This window comes from Gopherus evgoodei, chromosome 3 (assembly GCF_007399415.2).
Source record: "Gopherus evgoodei ecotype Sinaloan lineage chromosome 3, rGopEvg1_v1.p, whole genome shotgun sequence".
Taxonomy (NCBI): Eukaryota; Metazoa; Chordata; order Testudines; family Testudinidae; genus Gopherus; species Gopherus evgoodei.
Window position 1 is genome coordinate 142024247 of NC_044324.1, and position 19820 is coordinate 142044066.

General features: G+C 39.2%; 1 protein-coding gene across 2 annotated transcripts in view; it reads left to right on the plus strand.

Annotated features, from left to right (window-relative positions):
- Nucleotides 1–19820, plus strand: part of NUP133 (nucleoporin 133) — a 60435-nt gene that overhangs the window by 7716 nt on the left and 32899 nt on the right. For both annotated transcript variants that reach the window (XM_030556876.1, XM_030556875.1), the window contains exons 5-13: nt 2391–2522; nt 4680–4850; nt 6945–7100; nt 7186–7256; nt 7872–8019; nt 10907–11051; nt 13076–13233; nt 14014–14105; nt 18050–18213. In XM_030556876.1, the coding sequence (XP_030412736.1) occupies nt 2391–2522; nt 4680–4850; nt 6945–7100; nt 7186–7256; nt 7872–8019; nt 10907–11051; nt 13076–13233; nt 14014–14105; nt 18050–18213 (1237 nt within the window). The remainder of the gene's footprint in view (nt 1–2390; nt 2523–4679; nt 4851–6944; nt 7101–7185; nt 7257–7871; nt 8020–10906; nt 11052–13075; nt 13234–14013; nt 14106–18049; nt 18214–19820) is intronic.

Sequence of the window (19820 nt, forward strand, 5' to 3'; positions counted from 1 at the left end):
GGAAATGTCCCAGATTGAGGTGTCAGTAAAGGAGGTTTTGGAACAAATATTCACCCAAGAGTTCTGAAGGAACTCAAAGATGAAATTGCAGAACTACCAACTGTGGTTTGTAGCCTGTTGCTTAAATTAGCTTCTGTACCAGATGACTGGTACAGCCATTTAAAAAAAAAAGGCTCCAGAGAGAATCCTGGCAATTACAGGCCAGTAAGTCTAACTTCAGTACCAGGCAAATAGGTTGACATTACAGTAAGGAACAGAATTATCAGGTGCAGAGATAAACACTGTTGGGGAAGAGTCAGCATGGCTTTTGTGTAGGCAAATCATGCTTCATCAATCTATTAGAATTTTTTGAGGTTGTCAACAAGCAGCTGGACAAGGATGATTGGGTTAGGTATAGTGTACTTGAATTTTTAGAAAGCCTTTGACAAGGTGCCTCAGCAAAGTCTCTTAAGCAAAGTAAGCACTCATGGGAGAAGAGGGAAGGACCTCTCATGGATCAGTAACTGGTTAAAAGTTAGGAAGCAAAGGGTAGGAATAAATGGTTAGTTGTCACAGTGGAGAGAGGTAAATAGCAGATTCCCCCAAAGAATCTGTACTGGGACAAGTCCTGTACAACATATTTATAAATGATTTGGAAAAGTGGGGAAACAGTGAGGTGGCAGAGTTTACAGATGATACAAAATTACTCAATTGTTAAGTCCAAAGATGATTGCAAAGAGTTTCAAAGGGATCTCACAAAACTGGATGACTAGGCAACAAAATAGTAGATGAAATTTAATGTTGATTAGTGCAAAGTAATGCACATTGGAAAACATAACCCCAACTATACACACAAAATGATGGGGTCTAAATCAGCTGTTGCCACTTAAGAAAGAGATCTTGGAGTCATCTTAAATAGTTCTCTGAAAAAAACCGCTTAATGTTCAGTGACAGTCAAAAAAGCTTAACAGTGTTAGGAGCTATTAGGAAGGGACTAGATAATAAAATATCTTAATGCCACTATGTAAATGAATAGTATGCCCATTCCTTGAGTACTGCATGCAGTTCTGGTTGCCCCATCTCAAAAAGATATATTAAAATTGGAATAAGTAAAGAGAAGGGCTACCAAAATGATTGGGGTATGGAACAACTTCCATATGATGGGGAGAGTAAAAAGACCAACTATTCAACTCAGAAAAGAGACAACCAATGGGTAAGATGTAATAGAGGTCTCTAAAATCCTTAATGGTGTGGAGGAAATGTTAGTTATCCTTTCATGTAACACAGGAACCAGGGGTGAGCCAAATAAATTAATATACAGCAGGTTTAAAACAAACATAAGGAAGAAGTAATTCACACAACATGCAGTCAGCCTGTGGAACTCCTTCCCAGGGGATGTTGTGAAGGCCAAAAGTGTAAATGGGTTACAAAAGAATTAGATAAATTCATGGAGAATAGGTTCATCAGTGGCTATTAGCCAAGATGGTCAGAGATGTAACCCCATGGCCCTTAATCTCCAACTGCTATAAACTGGGATTGGACAACAGGGGATGAATCACTTGATAATTGCCCTGTTCAGTTAATTCTTTCTGAAGTATCTGGCACTGGCTATTGATAGAAGATAGGATAATGGGCTAAATGGACCATTGGTCTGACCCATTACAGCCATTATTATGTTCTTATTATTTTGTGATTTTGGGGCGATCAGTTGTTGAGACGTAGTGCTTCCTTTCCAGAGCTTTACTTGGATAAAGGCTTCATCATTCTTTGTACTTGGCTTTGGGTGGATCTCCAGGGGCAGAGAGTCCTAGAGTGAAGAACTCTTCACCCAAAACATCCTGATAAAAACATTTGAGAGTTTGTGTGATTATTCTCTGAAGAATACATTTGTAAAAAAGGCATTGTAGAGTTTTATGTTTCTCTGAAGGGTTCCAAAACAATTTTTTTGGTTTACAGGTAAAGAGATTTTTTTTTTCTGTCAGCCTTGCCAGCTGACATTGGATATTAGTCAAGCTGAGTTTTTGTGGTCACATGTCATGACCAGTAACAAAGATTTTGCATCTGGAATTTAAGTCCTTTGCTGGTTCTTACAGCAACAAATCTCACTTGCACTCCATAGCTATATTGGCCCTGTTCCATGATCAGCAGTAAAAAGTAGTAAAAATTATATATACTGTAATGACTCAGTATATACGTCTGTTGAGTTAGAAATTGCCATTTTTACATAATCCTCCTCCTCTCCCCTGAATGCGCTTTAGTTCTCTGTGTGTATGTATATATTTACCAATTTTGTGTTTTTACCATCTTATTCTCTGGAACATTCAAAGGAGATTAATATTATTCAAATAAAAAGTTTTATCTTTATTATAGTCCATCTATATCATGTGTTGACTTTTTTCTGTAATTTCAAGTCTCTGTCAGCAATGGTTGCTACCAGCGAAGGGTTTGTACGTTATTGGCCCAGCCTTGTGCATGAAGGTTCCTATACGGAGACTTTTACAGACTTTGGAGGCTCTCTGTGCAGTTTTCTAACAGCTGTAAAGGTATAGTACAAATTTTGTTTACATCAAAAGTATTAATTTGATTGCTAACTTAGAAACAGGAATGAGTATTTGGAGCATCAAGTCCTAAACCCCTAGGAACTTTAATAAACTAAACAGCTGCAGAGTGAATTGTGTGGCTTCATTATGGATAACTTCACAGAACTGACAGAGAGGCAATACCACCATGAGTGAGAGCAAGATCCCTTTCCTCCCAAAAGTTCCAGAATATGACGAACAGAGAATTATTTTGTCCATGAGCTTGTTAAACTGGATATATATATATTTTTTTTTATAAATCCCAGTTCAGAAATTAGATGTAAGAAGAGTAAACTGCAAAAATAAAATGGTGGCAGGACTACTTATATCAGGGGTCGGCAACCTTTCAGAAGCAGTGTGCCGAGTTTTCATTATTCACTCTAATTTAAGGTTTTGCGTGCCAGTAATACATTTGAATGTTTTTAGAAGGTCTCATTCTATGAGTCTGTAATATATATCTAAACTGTTGTTGTATGTAAAGTAAATAAGGTTTTTAAAATGTTTAAGAAGCTTCATTTAAAATTAAATTAAAATGCAGAGCCCCGTGGACCGGTGGCCAAGACCCAGGTAGTGTGAATGCCACTGAAAATCAGTTCGCGTGCCGCCTTCGGCACACATGCCATAGGTTGCCTACCCCTGACTTTTATTCTCTTTTTTAACCTGTTACGTTTACTAAGGAATCGTGAATTTTTTTCACTTAACTAAATGAACAATTACACGTAAGTGTTTCAGATGTCAGCAGATTGACACTGTTAGAAAATTTTTACCTGCATTTTGCAACTTCTAAAATGTAGCACATCCGAAGTCTAATTTAAATAAAATGATTTTCCTTTTAGGGCAGAATTAGTATATTTATATGTAACATTTTTGATTAGCAGTGAGTATTAAAACATCTCAAAACAACACATCTGTTGCTTGTTTAACTTAAAAAGCCTAGTAAAAGAATTAAGCATCTGTCAGAAAATGAAAGCAATTGAAAGTGTGTGTGCAGGCATCTCGGAGATTTGAAGGTAGATTTGCTAAACTGATAAACAGACTCGGGAAGAGTTCAAATGGAACTATACCACAGCATTTTGAGAAGTGTAAATATTCGTTTGAAAACATTACATGGAATTCTGGCTTTGTAATTTTTGTTGACTGAAATGTGATTCCATAGGCTAAATCTTGTGCAGTGTTTAGAAGATTAATCATTGTTGAACTCCAGTTTAATATTTGCTTGATACAGACTTCTTTCAATACTTCTAAGAAATGTGTTTTTCACAGTATGGGCTATATGCATCTCCCATATAACACCATTGAAGTCAATGACTTTGCACAAGAGGTGAGCCTGTCCCTGTCCTCTCCACTACTGTTGCCCAATAGTGCTGCATTTCCTTTTACAAACAATCTGGCATCTTTTAGAAACACTACATTCACTATTACCAAAATCATTTTTAAAAGATACCGACATAAGTCTCACAACATAGTCTGATGGATGTTTTCTTATGCAATTAGTTGTGATGTGTTCTACGTAGGTCAGGACATGTCAGTGAAAACAGCAAGCTACCCTTGGAAATAATCTTTTGTTATGGAACAGAGCCATTCCCAATAAGAAGATTATGAAAATGAGCATTAAGATCACAAATAATAGTTGGTAAAATTGTTCATTAAAGGTTGACTATTTTTGTGATCAATAAAACAGTTTTTCAAAAAATGTAGTAAAATATTAATTTAAACATGATTAATCTAACAAATATATTTTGTGCTATATGCCATAATTTAAGCCTTGGAAGAACTATAAATAGTTGTTAAAACATCTGATACATTTCAGTTTTTAAGTAATGTTTTATAATTTCCAGGTAAAGAGCATGGCCTATTGAAAACCTGACATTTTTAACCAAGTAGAGTTTTTCCCAGGCATTTACAGCCAGCTGAGCTTTAAATTAATTTGCTGGAAAAATGTTTCATGGTATATCTTTGCTAGCCCTCGGGTTTTTTGTACCGTAGCAACAATGGCTGTATTCCCAATCCTGTTTTTCTCCTGGCCTGGTACAAATAATCCTTATTTGACAGTAATTGTTGCTGAAAGTTGGTGGTATGTCTTTTTATGTGTCTAATGTACACATTTTTACTTTTTGTTAGGGAGGAAGTTTTGTTTTATCATCTTCAAGGGGCCTGCTTGTTCGATTGATACCAGACAGTTCTGGTAAGATCCACCAGCATGTCCTGCCACAGGGACAGGGCATGTTTTCTGGAATTGGCCGAAGAGTCTCCTCTCTCTTGGGGATTTTATCTCCCAGTAATGATGCTGCGGTAAGTTCAAGAAATAAATTATTATAAATAGATTTTTTTAAAAAAATTATAATGCCATGTTCCAACTTCTTGTCTCACTCCTTCCTTCCTTTTTCACTCACTGCTGCTTAAGGACATACTGTATCAGAATACAGAACTTCTGAAACCCACTCCATATCAATTATATTCATTAAGGCTTAAAAAAGAAATACTTTACAGCAGTGGTTTTCAATCTGTTTTCATTTGTGGACCCCTAAAAAATTTTGAATGGAGGTATGGATTCCTTTGGAAATCTTAGACATAATCTGTGGACCCCAGGTTGAAAACCACTGTTCTTCAGTAACGACAACCTTTCGCAGACCTCTTAGACATAGTCTGCGGACCCCCTAAAGAAAACCACTGCTTTACAGCACTGTTGTAAACAGGAAAGAATAATTATCTTGCAACTGTTTTTAAATTTCCTCGGAAATCATAGCATCTGTGTGCTCATAGCATCTGCATCCAGTATGATCACTTGGACTTGAGTCCTTAACCTGATTTGTGTTCCAGAATTGGTATTTCATATTCTTCCCAGAAGATTCCCTGCGTTGCGTTTGTCAAACACCAAGTGGCTTAAAGCCTAGAAAACTGGAGTGTACTACTGTCCCTGCTATTCATTTGTCATAGATTATCCCCGTGGTAATTGAATGTCAAAAGCAAACTATAGTTGGTATCCTATCTAGATGTGGTATTTCTCAACAGCCTGTGGCCCCTTAGTTTATTTTGTGGAGTGGCATTAGTCTTACACAGCATATTGTCTTCCTTTCTGGTCCATACCATACCTGATCTAGCAATTTAATTGCTGAGTGCTTGTGTATTTTTTAAGATTTTCACCACAGGAAGGCTAATTAAAGTTAATCGAAAGAAACTTCAGTGTGTGCTTTACTGTCCAGTATTATCATTCAAGTCAGGAAATGCCAAAGTTAAGGTTGTATCCAATGTAGTGGTACTTGTGTATTCTAAGAGTCTTTAATTATATGTCCACTTACCATTTATCAAATATAATGTACAGTTTTCTATAAAACTAGATGTGTGGTATTTTGTAGTTTTTGTATATATACTTCGCTTATGCTGACAGTCTCTGAAAGTCACTTACATAAAAGATGAGCAATGAATGAAGCAGGCCCTGTGTCATTTGCTGAATGTTATATAATATTCAGTTTTCAAGGTTATATGGACATCTTTTAGTATTATTTGTGACTTATTTTGTGATCATATTGTCATGCATATCCATAAGGAAGGACATAGTTTAACTTGCATGTGAATATTAACTTTGGCATTTTATGATTTGAGTTCGTAACCGTACAACTCATATTAAAAAAAAAACACAAAAAACCTGTTAAGTTAAACATCAGCGAAACATCCTATCCTATGCACCTTACTAGAATCATAGGAAAAAATACCCTTTTGTCTATCTGAAGAGCTGCAGTTTTAATATTCAAATACATAAAGACTCATGCAGTCGCTTCAGTGGAGACCGTGCCTCATTTCCTGTGCATCTATAACATGTTTACTTCATTAGGCAAATGTTCTTTCAGGTCCTTGCCTCACCCAAAGCAAGATTTTTCAAGTGTACATTGAACTATAGCCTGGTGTACACTTGAGATGTGCAGAGAATGATGCAGGGCAAATTGAATGACAATGGAGAAACTATTAGTGACTCATAGGTTCTCCCTAGATAAAGGGATGCCAGTGGTTGTGGATCAACTCAAGTTTTGTATGTGAATTTCACAAAAGCTGGAGAGGAGCATGAGAGATATTTTTGCTTTTTTTTTAAATCCCATAAAATAAGACTACTGTCTGGAATTATTTTGATACTTAAATCTTGTATCATAGTTAAAGCAGAGATTGTAAGCTCTTTCGGGACCATCTTTTCATCCAGTGGTTATATAGCCCCTTGCAGAATGGGGTTCTGGTCCATGAACAGGACTTGTAGGCACTACAGTAATAATTGTCAAATCAAGCATGCATAAGTCTTATCAAAGTAAGAGTGGAGTGGCACAGTATATCAGAATAGTAAAAACATACTTTAACTGACAAAGCTTGCTTTTTTTTGTTTGTTTTTGATTAATGCAGCTTTCTAGTGTTCTTTGGGACAAAGAGAGATCAAGCTTTTATGCACTGACCAGTTCAAATCTAAACAAATGGGAGTTAGACGATTTTACTGAACGTCAAGTTCTCAGCTGGGATATCAACAGAATCCTTAAAGAACACATCACAGATGCAATTTGGGTAAGAGGCAGTAAACTTGAAAAATAAAATGTAATTGATAGTTAGCTGCTTTTTTTCTGTCAGTGTAAATTAGTATCTCTTACAGGGCTCTGAAAGTAACTATGAAGATATTAAAGGAGGAGTCAACGTTCAGTATTTGGATTTGCAGCGAAACCGGTAGGCATGAGCTTTGTGTCTAGCAAGAGATGAACCGTCTGCTGATTTGATAAGTGCTTTCTATTTTCCTACATTGTTGTTTTATATGTAAATGATTGGGATTTTAATTACTCTGAAAGCTGTTGGTGACAAAACAGGCACCTCAGTGCAAATAACTAATTGTACTAGATGCAATAGCATTAGTAACTTAATGGTTTTAAAAATTCTTTACCCAGAATAACCCTATTAGGTTTCTGTCGTTTCATGATAATTTTCTTTGCAATGTTTTTTTCCAGGAGGCTGGGTAAGCCAAATATAACTTCTGTGCCAGCGAACCAAAATAACTGGTCTCTGGCTTCTATTGGTATTACTTAAACAGCTTGATGGGAATTTAGTTTTCCACAGATTTTCAGTTTCTAGAAACCATTGCTGTTGCATTAAGAGCGTTAAAACAAGAAAATACTTCATATACCGCCTCACTGTTTTAAGTGGAGACTAAAGTTTCTGTTTAATAAAAAGACACTTTTCTAATACATTAGATACCTGAAAATATTATTTATGTAGCGTCCTACCTATGTTCCTGTATTCTGAACCATGGTGCATGTACTTATGGTGTGTGGTTTTTTCAATGAATAGTGCTGGACTGGTAATTTTGGCTGCAGCATGGCATCTTGGAGACAGTCCATGTCTCACCTATTACACTCTCATAACAGTGGAGGATAAAGGTTACCACATGTCTGATGATGTTGTTGTGGAGGTCACCCAATATAATCCACCCTTTCAGGTATGGAGTCACTGGACCTTTGCTCTAAAGTGAATTTGGAATTTGTCTTGGAAATAATGTATATAGGCAACATTTTTTGTGTGTATTTTATTTTCCTCAGAATTAATATAAACAGCTTTTGATGAGAGCAGTACCTAAAGTTCAATGTAAAATATTTAAATTTCACGTAAAATATGTAAAGTAAAAACCCACAGAAACTCTCTCCTTTTTCCCAAATGTTATTGCTGAGATATTTCATACTGTTTAGGTTTACTATCTTGCCCTCTACATACCACCATCTATCTCTGTTGTAAGTAGCTTTATTATAAAATCAATTTTGCATGAATTATAAAGTAATTCGTCCCCAGTGTCTTGAATCTGAAGGAGAAGGCTGAAGGAATTTTGCTGAAAATGAACAGCAAATACAGAAAAGTTAAGAGTAAAACTTAGAGCAACGGTTCTCAACTGGTGGTCTGAGCCATTTCAGGGGGGCTGCAGGGCCTGTGGCCAAAGCCCTGAGCCCTGGTGCCCCCTATGGGACCAAAGCCCTGGTGCCCTGGCACTCCCCCTGGGGCTAATGCCCTGAGTCCATGGGCGGATTTGAGTGGGTATGGGGACATTGCTCTCCCAAACTGCAGTGCCTTACCCAGAGCAGGGAAGTCATGGGGGCAGCTCCATGCCCCCCCCCCACTTCCTTATCTCCCCCAGATCCCTGAGGCACCCCCCAGCTAGGTTAGAGACTGGAAGTTGGAGCTGGGCAGTGTGGGGCAGCTGCTACTCCAGCTGGTGCCATGGAGCTGGCAGCCATGGTGTTCCCCTGTCTCCTCCTATTGCTGCTGTGCCTGGGGTTGCGGCTGCTCTTCAGCTCCTGGCCCCCTTTGACTGCTCACGCAGCTGGTAATGGAGAGCAGCGACCACAGAGTGGGGAGGCACTCCAGGCACATAACCCCAGCTATCTCTCTCCCTGCACCCTGAGTTCCCCCCTGCCTGCAGTCAGCCCCTAGCTACCCGCCTGCCTGCATTCTGAGCTACTCCCCCATGCCTGCACACCACAACACCTAGCTACCCCCTGCCCTCTGAACAGTTTTCAAACTTTTTGAGCTGAGCCACCCCTCTTTGAGTTATAATTTTTGGTTGCACCCTCCTCTCCCCCCACAACTGAGACAGGCTGTGGTGAGTGGCACTCCCTTCCTTCCCCCCCCCCCCAACAGAAGTCAAACTACACCTATGTGTGAGGGCTCTCCTGCCTGATGGCCAGAGCCCCAAGTCCCGTCCCCCACCCCTTCCCCACTGGGTCCTGGAGTTTTTATAGCATGGGGGAGAGAGGGGCACTCAGAAAGAAAAAGATTGAAAACTCCTGACTTAGAGGTTAAAAGCTATTGTTGAGAGAGCTTTTCATTTTAAAGGTTGATCTTTGTCTTTTTAGAGCTTTTAAAGCAGTTAAATAATACTGAGTAAGAAGAAAAAAAATACTTGAAGAGCATTTCAGCCAGATGTGAATCTTCTTGTCTTTATTTTAAAATGAATCTTTTGTGAGATTTGGGCATTACCTGATTACATGGATTTATATGCTGTTAATCAGTGATATTCAGACCTTAGTAGTTCAGGAGCCAAATTAGCGATCAACATTACCCTAAAGAGCCTCCGTAGTGTGAATTCATTGTTTCATTTACTATAGTACTATATATTTAAACAGTATGACAGGGAAAATAAATATTTTTCTCACAGCAAAATGACTGACCAAATATTATTTTATCAACTACAATTGGTTAATAATATAGTAAAAGCATCCTGCTTGGTTAATAACTTCGGTTAATAATTAAATCAGTGTTTTAATATCATGTGCTGCAAAGAGCTGCAGTAGACTCTTTAAAGAGCCGCTTGTGAGCCTCAGTTACAGTATCACTGCTGTAGATTGTTTTATAGGGTACCTTGTGCTATATATACTGAACTAATTTTCTAATCTGCAGTTGCTTCTTTATTTTTTTATACCTTGTACTGATGCTCAGCAAAGCTAGCTGAAGGTTCTGAATTCCATCTTGTATCCCCAATATACGTACCCTTCTTCCCCCCTCAGATGCAATCATATGCTGAAAAAAGAGGCTTTGCCTCCACTGCTATCTGGCTTGTTGGTATTTTAGAACCTCATGCTTTTGCTAAGAACTGAAAAACCAAACCAGCTTTGAATTTAAATTTCCTGGCTTCTGATGGATTAATTTGGGGGGGCGGGGGGGGAGAAGGGGTCAGAATCTTAGCTTTTAAAAAATGTATATACTCTGTTGTTTGATGCATCAGTCTGCTTTACTAGCTTCTCTAATACCAATAATCTTGAATATCTCTGATAATTAAACCCATCTATACCTAATTTTCAGCAATCAAATCTTCAGTTACAGATGTACTGCAGATTTCTAACAGAAATCCATGAAATATGCTTAAAGTATATTTGCTTACACAACTGACACTTCACAAAAAATGTTTCATGAAGTGTTGTGTCGAGGTCTCTTTAATTAAGTTTTTTACGTTCGTGAATATTAGCTTTGACCTAACTTTGTATGGCTGGTATTTTTTCCATGGTGTCAATTTAAAAATTGGTTCTTACGTTAGGAGGAGTGTCTAATGGCTGCTGAATTTCTGATTTGTTCACCTCTTTCCTATCCTGGTGAAAATATACCTCCATCTCTTTTGGAGTTAGCAGGTGATAAAACAGATCTTAAATATTCAGAGCAAATTAAAAATAGAAATTGGGATCCTTTTAAAATAAATTTGTGATAGATGTGTCTGTCGTATTAAAAATTAAGAAATGGCAGATATTCATGTTTTTACAACTTTTTGAACATTTTTAAAGTGCTGTTTTAAATGTTAAATATTGTTTGTTTGTGTATTCTTTCATTCTTCTGAACACTTGTAGTCTGAAGAACTGATGTGCTGTTTCGTGGTCCCAGACTTCTTTAACCATGCTGCCTTCCTGTACACTGAAGATGAGGTCTTTGCTTGTTCAACTGGAACTGGAAGAATTTCTTTACCACAGGAGAAAATTTTTTTTGGTGCACAAGGTAATAGCAACAGGAAACTTACCGTGTATACTCGATCATAAGCTTGTTCGTTTATAAGCAGACCCTTCCTCCCCCCCCCCCGCCCCAAGATGGATAAGTAAAAATGGAAAAAAATTATAAGCCATTCATGAGCCTACCCTATAATTCAGGGGTCAACAAACTTTGGCTCCCAGGCCATCAGTATAAGCCGTTGGTGGGCTGAGATGGTTTGTTTATCTCGAGCGTCCGCAGGCACGGAGGTAAACCTAAGTAAACAAAGTGTCCTGGCGTGTCAGCTGCTTACCCTGACGTGCTGGGACAGCAACTGGTGGGGAAATTATTTTTTTTTGGGCGGGGGGGGGAAGAGAAGATGAGTCAGGAGAGTAACACCTGTGACCACCCCCCACATGACCCCATCCCTAGCCCAGGACCCCCACACTCTCCCTGTCCCATTCCTTCCTACCTTATCTGGGGAGGGCCAGGAGAGGATGTCTCTGACCTGGCTGGAGCTGCTTCGGCAGGCTGGACAGCATGATCGCAGCCTGCTCCGGCGGGCCAGAGCAGGCAGTGCGGCCGCAGCATGTTCCAGTGGGCTGGGCTGGGTGGCATGGTCACAGCATGCTCCAGCAGCATGGCCATAGCCTGCTCTAGGGGGCAGGGCCAAGCGGCACGGCTGCAGCCTGCCAACCCCGGAGCTGCAACTTGGCCAAAAGCAGAGAGACTCTGGCCCTGCCTCTTCCATTCTGGCTGTGCTGCCTCTCTTTGCTCCCTCTGTTGAGGTGAGGGGTTGTGTTCCACCTCTCCGTCTCTATACTCGTTCATAAGCCAATCCTCTTCTCTGGTGCTTCCCTTTTTTGCTAAAAAAATTCGGCTTATGAACGAGTATATACGGTAATTTGTATTAAGTTCACTTAGTTAACCATATTGACAGAATATTTCTTCATTGATTTTAATTATTTCCAAACTGCATTTAGATTGAGCCATATGTTTTGGCATTCTGTTCCTTCATTCAAGGTTCCCCAGTTACCTCGAAACTAAAGATTGAGGCAACATGGGCTGATGGAATGAACAAAGGTTTGGCAGTCAAAAGTCTGAACTCTAATGCTAGTTGTTGCAGCTAGTTCTTTCTCTGGCCTGCAGCCAGTCACTTTACTACTTTGCGTCAGCTTCCTCGTGTGTGAAATGTATAATGATAAGTTGTTTGTGCAAACAATTTTGAAAATATATACACACATATATAAATGCTGAGTATATTTTTATTCATATACTGCTTGCAAAAAGTCTGGGATTTTTGCTCTAAAAATGGGATTGGAAGTCACTTGACAGGATACAGACAGAAAATGAAAATATGATATTGTGTAACTGTACATAGGAGCCGTATTTTTAAATACCACCGAATCTTGCTTATTCTGATAGACTCATAGACTTTAAGGTCAGAACAAACCATCATGATCATGACGACCTGCGTATTGCAGGCCACAGAAGTTCGCTCACTCACCCACTCCTGTAATAGATCCCTAAATTCTGGCTGAGTTATTGAAGTCCTCAAATCATGATTTAAAGAGTTCAAGTTACAGAGAATCCACCATTTACACATGTTTAAACCTGCAGAGAAAGGCTTCTCTGCAAACCAAACAAATCTCTCTCTTCACCTGGAAGTTTCATTCCACTTCTCATCAAAGATTTGAGTAGACCACTGTCGTGAGGTCTGCTGTTAGTATTTTATAGTACAGTTCTTTTACTAGGATAGTATGGTGTATAACATGAAATAAAGCTGGACTTACTTTAATATGTGAGAATATTTTATGAATCCATTTTTTGGATTTTTTCTAAAATTAGGTTTGTTTCCTTAGTTATTACCTCATATCATTTGGTAATCTGCAGTGAGTCTTATTGTTTGTTTGAATGATCAAGTCTCTTGTGAATTACTGCTGTTAGCTGATTTATGGGAAAACTTAGTAAATGTCTACTTGAAGATCAAGCTATGAATGCAGCATTATATGATCATTTTATTTATTAAATGTCTTGTTTTTCCTTCCCATTAGGGGATAGCATTTTAGGAGCAGGTTCTTACACCGGAGTTCCCATATTTTTCACCAGAAAAAGTGGACTTGTGGCCATTTTTTGTAGGGAAAATGTGTCTGTGCTTCCTGAAGACCTTGAGGATTCCCTGTCATCTTCTGTAGCTGGACCAAACAATGAGGTAATATTTAGTATGAAAATTCAAAACCTCGTAACGCAAAAAGAAAGCATGCCTAGAGTTCACTCACCTTCACAGTTTCATTCAGAGAAAATTTTAATTTTTATATAGATCTAACTGAAAACAAATTTTCAAAACCCAAAACAATTTTTACAATATTTTGAAATTCCCAGTCAAATTGATATTTATCAGCCAGCTCTGCTCATTTGAATAATGTACTACTTTAATTCTACTTTTTTTATCAAGTAACCAACTCTTTTTAGAATGGAAAAAAGTTTTTTCACGTCCGTATTTAACTTTTATACAATATGCATTTACTTAAAATCTCAGATGAGTTACCTTGTCAAGAATATGTTTCTAAAGCAGAATCTTTTGCCCAATATTTTTTTAGAGGGGGATGGAAGCTGAGCTTTTAGTATGGGGCTGACCAGTTCTTTAGTTAGCTAATAACTAAGAATGAATTGGTCATTATCCCATTTATCTTAACCTCTAGGATCATTTGCTGTAGTAGTACCTTATAATGGAGGGACCTTATGACCATTTCTTTGGCTAGATCAATCTGTACAGCTTCTGAACTGTGATCCTGTTACCTTCGTCCCTGTCTCTTTTGTTGTTGATCTTGCTGATCACAACAACAACATCCCACAGGACTGAAAACTTTAGATTTGGCAGGTCTATTATAATCCTAAACCACTGTTATTTTAGAAAGATTACTTTCCTTCCATACTGAGGTTTGTATTTGCCTATGTTCCCTTTGGTCTAAATTTTTACTTTACATTTCAGGGTTCTGCATTTGATGCCACCAGTAGAATGGAGATTATAGCACAAGCGGATAAAACTAAATTACTGAAAGCTGCTTTTCTACAGTACTGCAGGTATGAGGAGTCACTATGTTGATATACTAGAGAGGGCAAGTTTGTTTTTAATTAAGAGATTCTCTTGATAAAAATAAAATGCATGCTGATTTAATTAAAAATCACCATATACCTATGTTTAATATATCCCTTTTCTGGAAAAGTGTGTACACACCTTGGACACTGAGTAAATTGTTGTTGACAATTTTGTTCTGACTAGCTGTTTTATTTTTCCTGAAATGCTTTTCATATTGGTTGAATTTTTCTGGATTTTCAACACACACATCCCACAGCCCAAAAAACCCCAAATCACCCAACCAAACAAAAAGCCCACAAAAAACTGGTAAAAATGTTGTTTGGTTTTCAAAAACATTTTTCAGTTTTTAGATTTTTGTGCTTAAAAAAAAAATCACAAGAGATTTTGTAAAAAGAACCAATTTTTAAAAAAAATTATCACATGAAATAATTGGCTTTCTTGGATCACCTAGCCAGTGATTCATGTTAGAAATGAGCAGACTTGTATCGTCATTTTTTACAGCTAGAAACTGCCAGAGCTGGTATTGATGATCTGATTGACACAAAGTAAAGCTATTTTAAGCTTTAAAATTTTGTTTGTCTGTTCCCTCAGTAACTGGGATTAGTGAAGAAAGTTAGGGAAGAATGAAAAAATCCTGACTATTTTATTTACATTTAAATGGGTAATGTTCAGTATTACTTTAGAAGATATTTTTTATACAGTGCCATGAATGTGCATAGTGCTTCTCAAAACATAGTGATTGCCCTGATAAATGTGTGATCTAAATTGACAAGAAGTAGAGGAGGAGATAAACACTGGAAAGGGTGGAGTGACCCCAGGATGAAAACAGTAAGTTTGTTTGCTTAGTGATTTGTGCACATATTTTCAGGGCTGCAGACTTATATTTTTTATATTAGAATAGAAAGAATATAGTAATCTATAATCTATAAAACTAAGCCTCCTAGAATAATTGAGGTTGGAGAAGGGACTTCAAAGAGAGGATGGAGGCATGGAAGAGAGAGTCAGAAAGAGCATTCCATGGATAAGGGGCTGCATGAGAAAGACAGAGATTTGTGTGGGAGAAGTGCATGAAGGGGACTGTTAGGCGAAGCAGAAAGATAAAAAATTGAGTTGTGGAGATCCTTAAATGCAAGGAGGAGGACCTGAATTAGTCCGGGAAAAGAGAAATAATTGAGCTCAATTCTTGGTGTAGAAAGTTGCAACCATAGAGGTTAATGGGGGAATAGATTTGTGACAGCAGGTTGCGTAAGGGTATTAGTAAGAGAACAAGAAACAGTGAGGCTCATCAACATGGAAGCTGAAACTGAAGGTTGATGGTATGAAACTAGAAAGAGAGTCAAGAGTTAAATGGAAAGAAAAGAGAAGGGTGGGAGAGCAAGCTGGAATGATGAACGACAGCAGTGGCAAGAAGGGAAGGGTGGATAGGTAGGTGTGTACTTCAGAGAGGAAAGGGAAAGTGAGGAATTGTTGGAACAACAAATATAGCTACCACCTGGGCAGCTGGGAGGAGAAATCACCATCAGAGAATGGTGCCGGGTCAGAGAGAGAGCCAGTGCTAGAGTGGGAAATAAATTGTAGAATGAGACATCGTTTTGAAGGATAATGCAGGAAAAAGGAAGATGATGACAGGATATGGGGTATGCAATAGATTACTGGGTGAGTAGTGTTATTGGAGGAAGGAGAGTTGGAAGCAGCTGTAGAGAAACTGAAAGAAGGGGAAGATGGCAGTTAAGAGACTGAAGATAAGAGGAAGTTTTTGATGAGAGTTGGAAGGACGGGGTGAAGAGGTGAAGGTGCAAACTAGGAGTGGTAAATGGAAGCTGTGATGAGGGAAACTGCTTGAAAATGAGCCATTATTTGGAGAAAGATGTTGGATCAAATGGTACCAGATATGAGAAGGAATAGATAATCTGAGCCATGGTAGATGACACTTAAACAAATACTTTGCCTCACTTTTTAATAAGGGTAATGAGGAATTTGGGTGTAGTGGCAGGGTGGCTAATGGAAACAAGGATATGAAAGTAGAAATGACTACTTCCGACATGGAAGTCAAACTCCAACAGCTTAATGGGACGAAATCATCTCCATCAAAGAATATTAAAGAAACTGGCACATGAAATTGCAAGCCCAGTGGCAAGGATTTTTAATGAATCCTTAAACTTGGGGGTTGTACCCCGTGACTGGATAATTGCTAATATAGTACCTGTTTTTAAGAAAGGGGAAAAAAGGTGATCTGGGAAACTGCAGGTCTGTTAGTCTTACCTCAGTTGTATGCAAGGTCTTGGAACAAATGTTGAAAGAGAAAGTAGTTAATGGTATAGAGGTAAATGGTATTTGGGATAAAATACAACATGGTTTTACGAGAGTTGAATTTTGCCAGACCAACCTGATCTCTTTCTTTGAGAAGATAACTGATTTTTTAGACAAAGGAAATGCAGTAGATCTAATCTGTCTGGATATCAGTAAGACATTTGATACAGTTACATATGGGAAATCATTAAATTGGAGAAGATGGGATAAATATGAGAATTGAAAGGTGGACGAGGAACTGGTTAAAGGAGAGACTACAATGGGTCATACTGAAAGGTGAACTGTTAGTCTGGAGGGAGTTTACTAGTAGAATTTCTCAGAGATCGATCTTGGGACCAATCTTATTTAACATTTTTATTAATGACCTTGGCACAAAAAGTGGATGTGCGCTAAGAAAATTTGCAGATGACACAAAGTTGGGAGATATTGCCAACATGGAGGAGGACTGGAATATCATACAAGAAGATCTGGAGGACCTTGAAAACAAGAGTAATAGAAATGAGATGAAATTTAATAGTGCAAAGTTCAAAGTCATGCACTTAAGAGCTAACAAGAATTTTTGCTGTAAGCTGGGGACCTATCAGTTGAAGGCAACAGAGGAGGAAAGAGACTTGGGTGTATTGTTTGATCACAGGATGACTATGAGCTGTCAATGGGATGCAGCCAGGAAAAAGGTTAGTGCAATCCTAGTTTGCATCAGGCGAGGTATTTCCAGTAGAGATAGGGAAATGTTATTACCATTATACGAGGCACTAGTGAGACCCTATCTGGAATACTGCGTGAAATTCTGGTCTCCCATGTTTAAGAAAGACTAATTTGAACTGGAACAGGTGCAGAGAAGGGCTTCTAGGATAAGAGGAATGGAAACCCTACCTTATGAGAGGAGATTCAAGGAGCTTGACTTGTTTAGCCTAACCAAATGAAGGCTGAGGGGAGATATGATTGTTCTTTATAAGTATATCAGAGGGGTAAATGCCAGGGAGGGAGAGGAGTTATTAAAGTTAAGTGTTGCTGTTGTCACAAGAACAAATGGATATAAACTGGCCATCAACAAGTTTAAGCTTGAAATTAGACAAAGGTATCTAACCATCGGAAGAGTGAAATTCTGAAGTAGCCTTCTAAGGGGAGCAGTGAGAACAAAAAACCTAACTGGCTTCAGGCTTGAGCTTGATAAATGTATGGAGGAGATGGTGTGATGAGATTGCCTACAACGTCATGTGGACCATCTGCAACTGCTACTAGCCCCCAATAGCAAGCCAAGAGGAGCATTCGGCACATACTTTTTTTTAGTTAAAATGTTGTGTCGACTGCTCCTGTTAGCTTGGCTACTGGAAAGGCATTCAGCAGGCATAGCTAAACATCAGAGTTTTTTGGGTCAAAAGTGACTGCAAATTATTTACCTATCAATAAAATAGATAATACAATGAAATAGGTAATTATACTGAGATGCTTTTTAAAAACTCAGGTTAAAGGTGGTCCATACAAACAGTGTTAGTGATTATAACCTACAAATTTCATAAAAAGGATAGTAGAAAAAACTGCTGGTTGGGATAATTTTTAACATTCTGGCCACTTTTGATTACACTTTGTTTTATGCAGCCTTTCTCTTTCATTTCAGAAAAGATGTAATCAGTGCACAGAGCATGGTTGTTGAGCTCTTTCCACCAAGTGCAGACCTGGATTCTGATACTGAGCTGGATAGAGCTGTAATTCAGATCAGTGTAGACTTAGTGGATGATTACCCTGCATCTGACCCACGATGGGCTGAATCTGTACCAGAGGGTAAGGCTTAATATTATTTGGAGTTTTATATGTGGGAAGTTGTGCACAGTTTTCTATTTAAAAAGTAAATCATAAGGTAAGCCCTATGCTCCATGATGTGAAGGCAATTTTGGGGACTTGTGGATTGCTTAATATTCAACAACTTACATTGATTGCATCACTTTGACCTTTCTTTCCCTACCCTCACTCCATCTTCCTAAACTAAACAACAGCCTCCCCACAATTTTTCCTATGCGATCTCAAGTGTACTTTCTTGGGGGTAAAGAGGCTTTTGCCTTTGACCATGTGTTTCTGCGTGGCAACCTCTACTCTAAATAGCTCCTTTCACTCCTTTTTAGTGCTGCTGTTTCTCTAGTAATGTTAAGAAGAGAGGAGGATAGCAGTTGCTGCAGGGAGAAGCTACATGCAAAGGCTAAGTGCCACTTTCTTACCTCCCCAACCCCTGCTGGAGGAATCTGGTGTAGATGAAGCACTAAAGCAAGCCACCTTCTGATCAGACCCTCCTTCCTGAGTAACTACCCATGAGAAGAGACCTTCCTTTATATCTCCAGGCAGCAGTTGCCCAGAGCTGAGCATGGACTTGGCTGGAAGTTTTATATGGAACACGTATGGTCATGTGATGCTTGTTTTTGCTATCATTTCTACCTGGCAATCTATAAGAAATAATGAAATATCAAAAACTAAATCTTTAAAGATTCACAACATATTGTGATACAGCATGGCCAGAGGGCAGCAGGAGAGGGTTAGAAGGGAGTGTTATTCCCTGTAAGAGGAAGAAAGTTTGCTATAGATTAACTAGAGCATGTGAAGCTGATTAGAGCACCTGAAGTCAGTTAGAGCACCTGCAGTCAGTCACATGATAAAACCGCCTGCTTCAGTCAGACAGTGTGGGCGTTGGAGCAGAAAGGATTGGTGTTGGAGCAGAGAACAATTTGAAGGGAAGCAGAGGAAAGTTTGGAGAAGTGCTGCGGTGGGCTAAGTCCAAGACCCTAGGTAAGGGGCACCTGGCTTGTGCAGAGGGAGGGCAGGAAGCCCCCCACAAGCTGAAGGGCAGGAGAGGGAAGTAGGCCCAGGGAAGGAACCGTCAGTTCAAGTGGCTCACCACTATCCTCAGGGCCCCTGGGCTGGGACCTGGAGTAGAGGATGCGCCCAGGTCACTCCCTCTCCACTCCCCTCCTCTAGGACACTAGTGGGGCAATTAATATTCCGATTCAGGTGCAAGAAATGGTGCCCTGAAACACCCCCTCCCCCCCCCAGAAAAAAAGCACGAGACCCATCATAATAGTGCTGACAATTTGTCACATGTGATGTCAGGGGTGGGATTTGTGCGTTGGTGACTTAAACCAGGGTTAGGCAAAACCCTCCCGTCCTTAAGATGGACGACGTGTCAAGGCCGTAATACAAGCCACCGCGGCCCAGCAGGAGGCTACCCGGGTCCAAGCAACCGCCCAATAGGAGGCGTCTCGGATGCAACAGGAGACTAATCATCTGTTGATGAGTCAGGCTGCCCAGGACCAAGCCCTGCTGAAAGACCTGGTGAACCAGATGAAAGCCCTTGTGGAACTGAACCACAACTGTGAAGGGACCCGGACCATATGGGCCAGCCA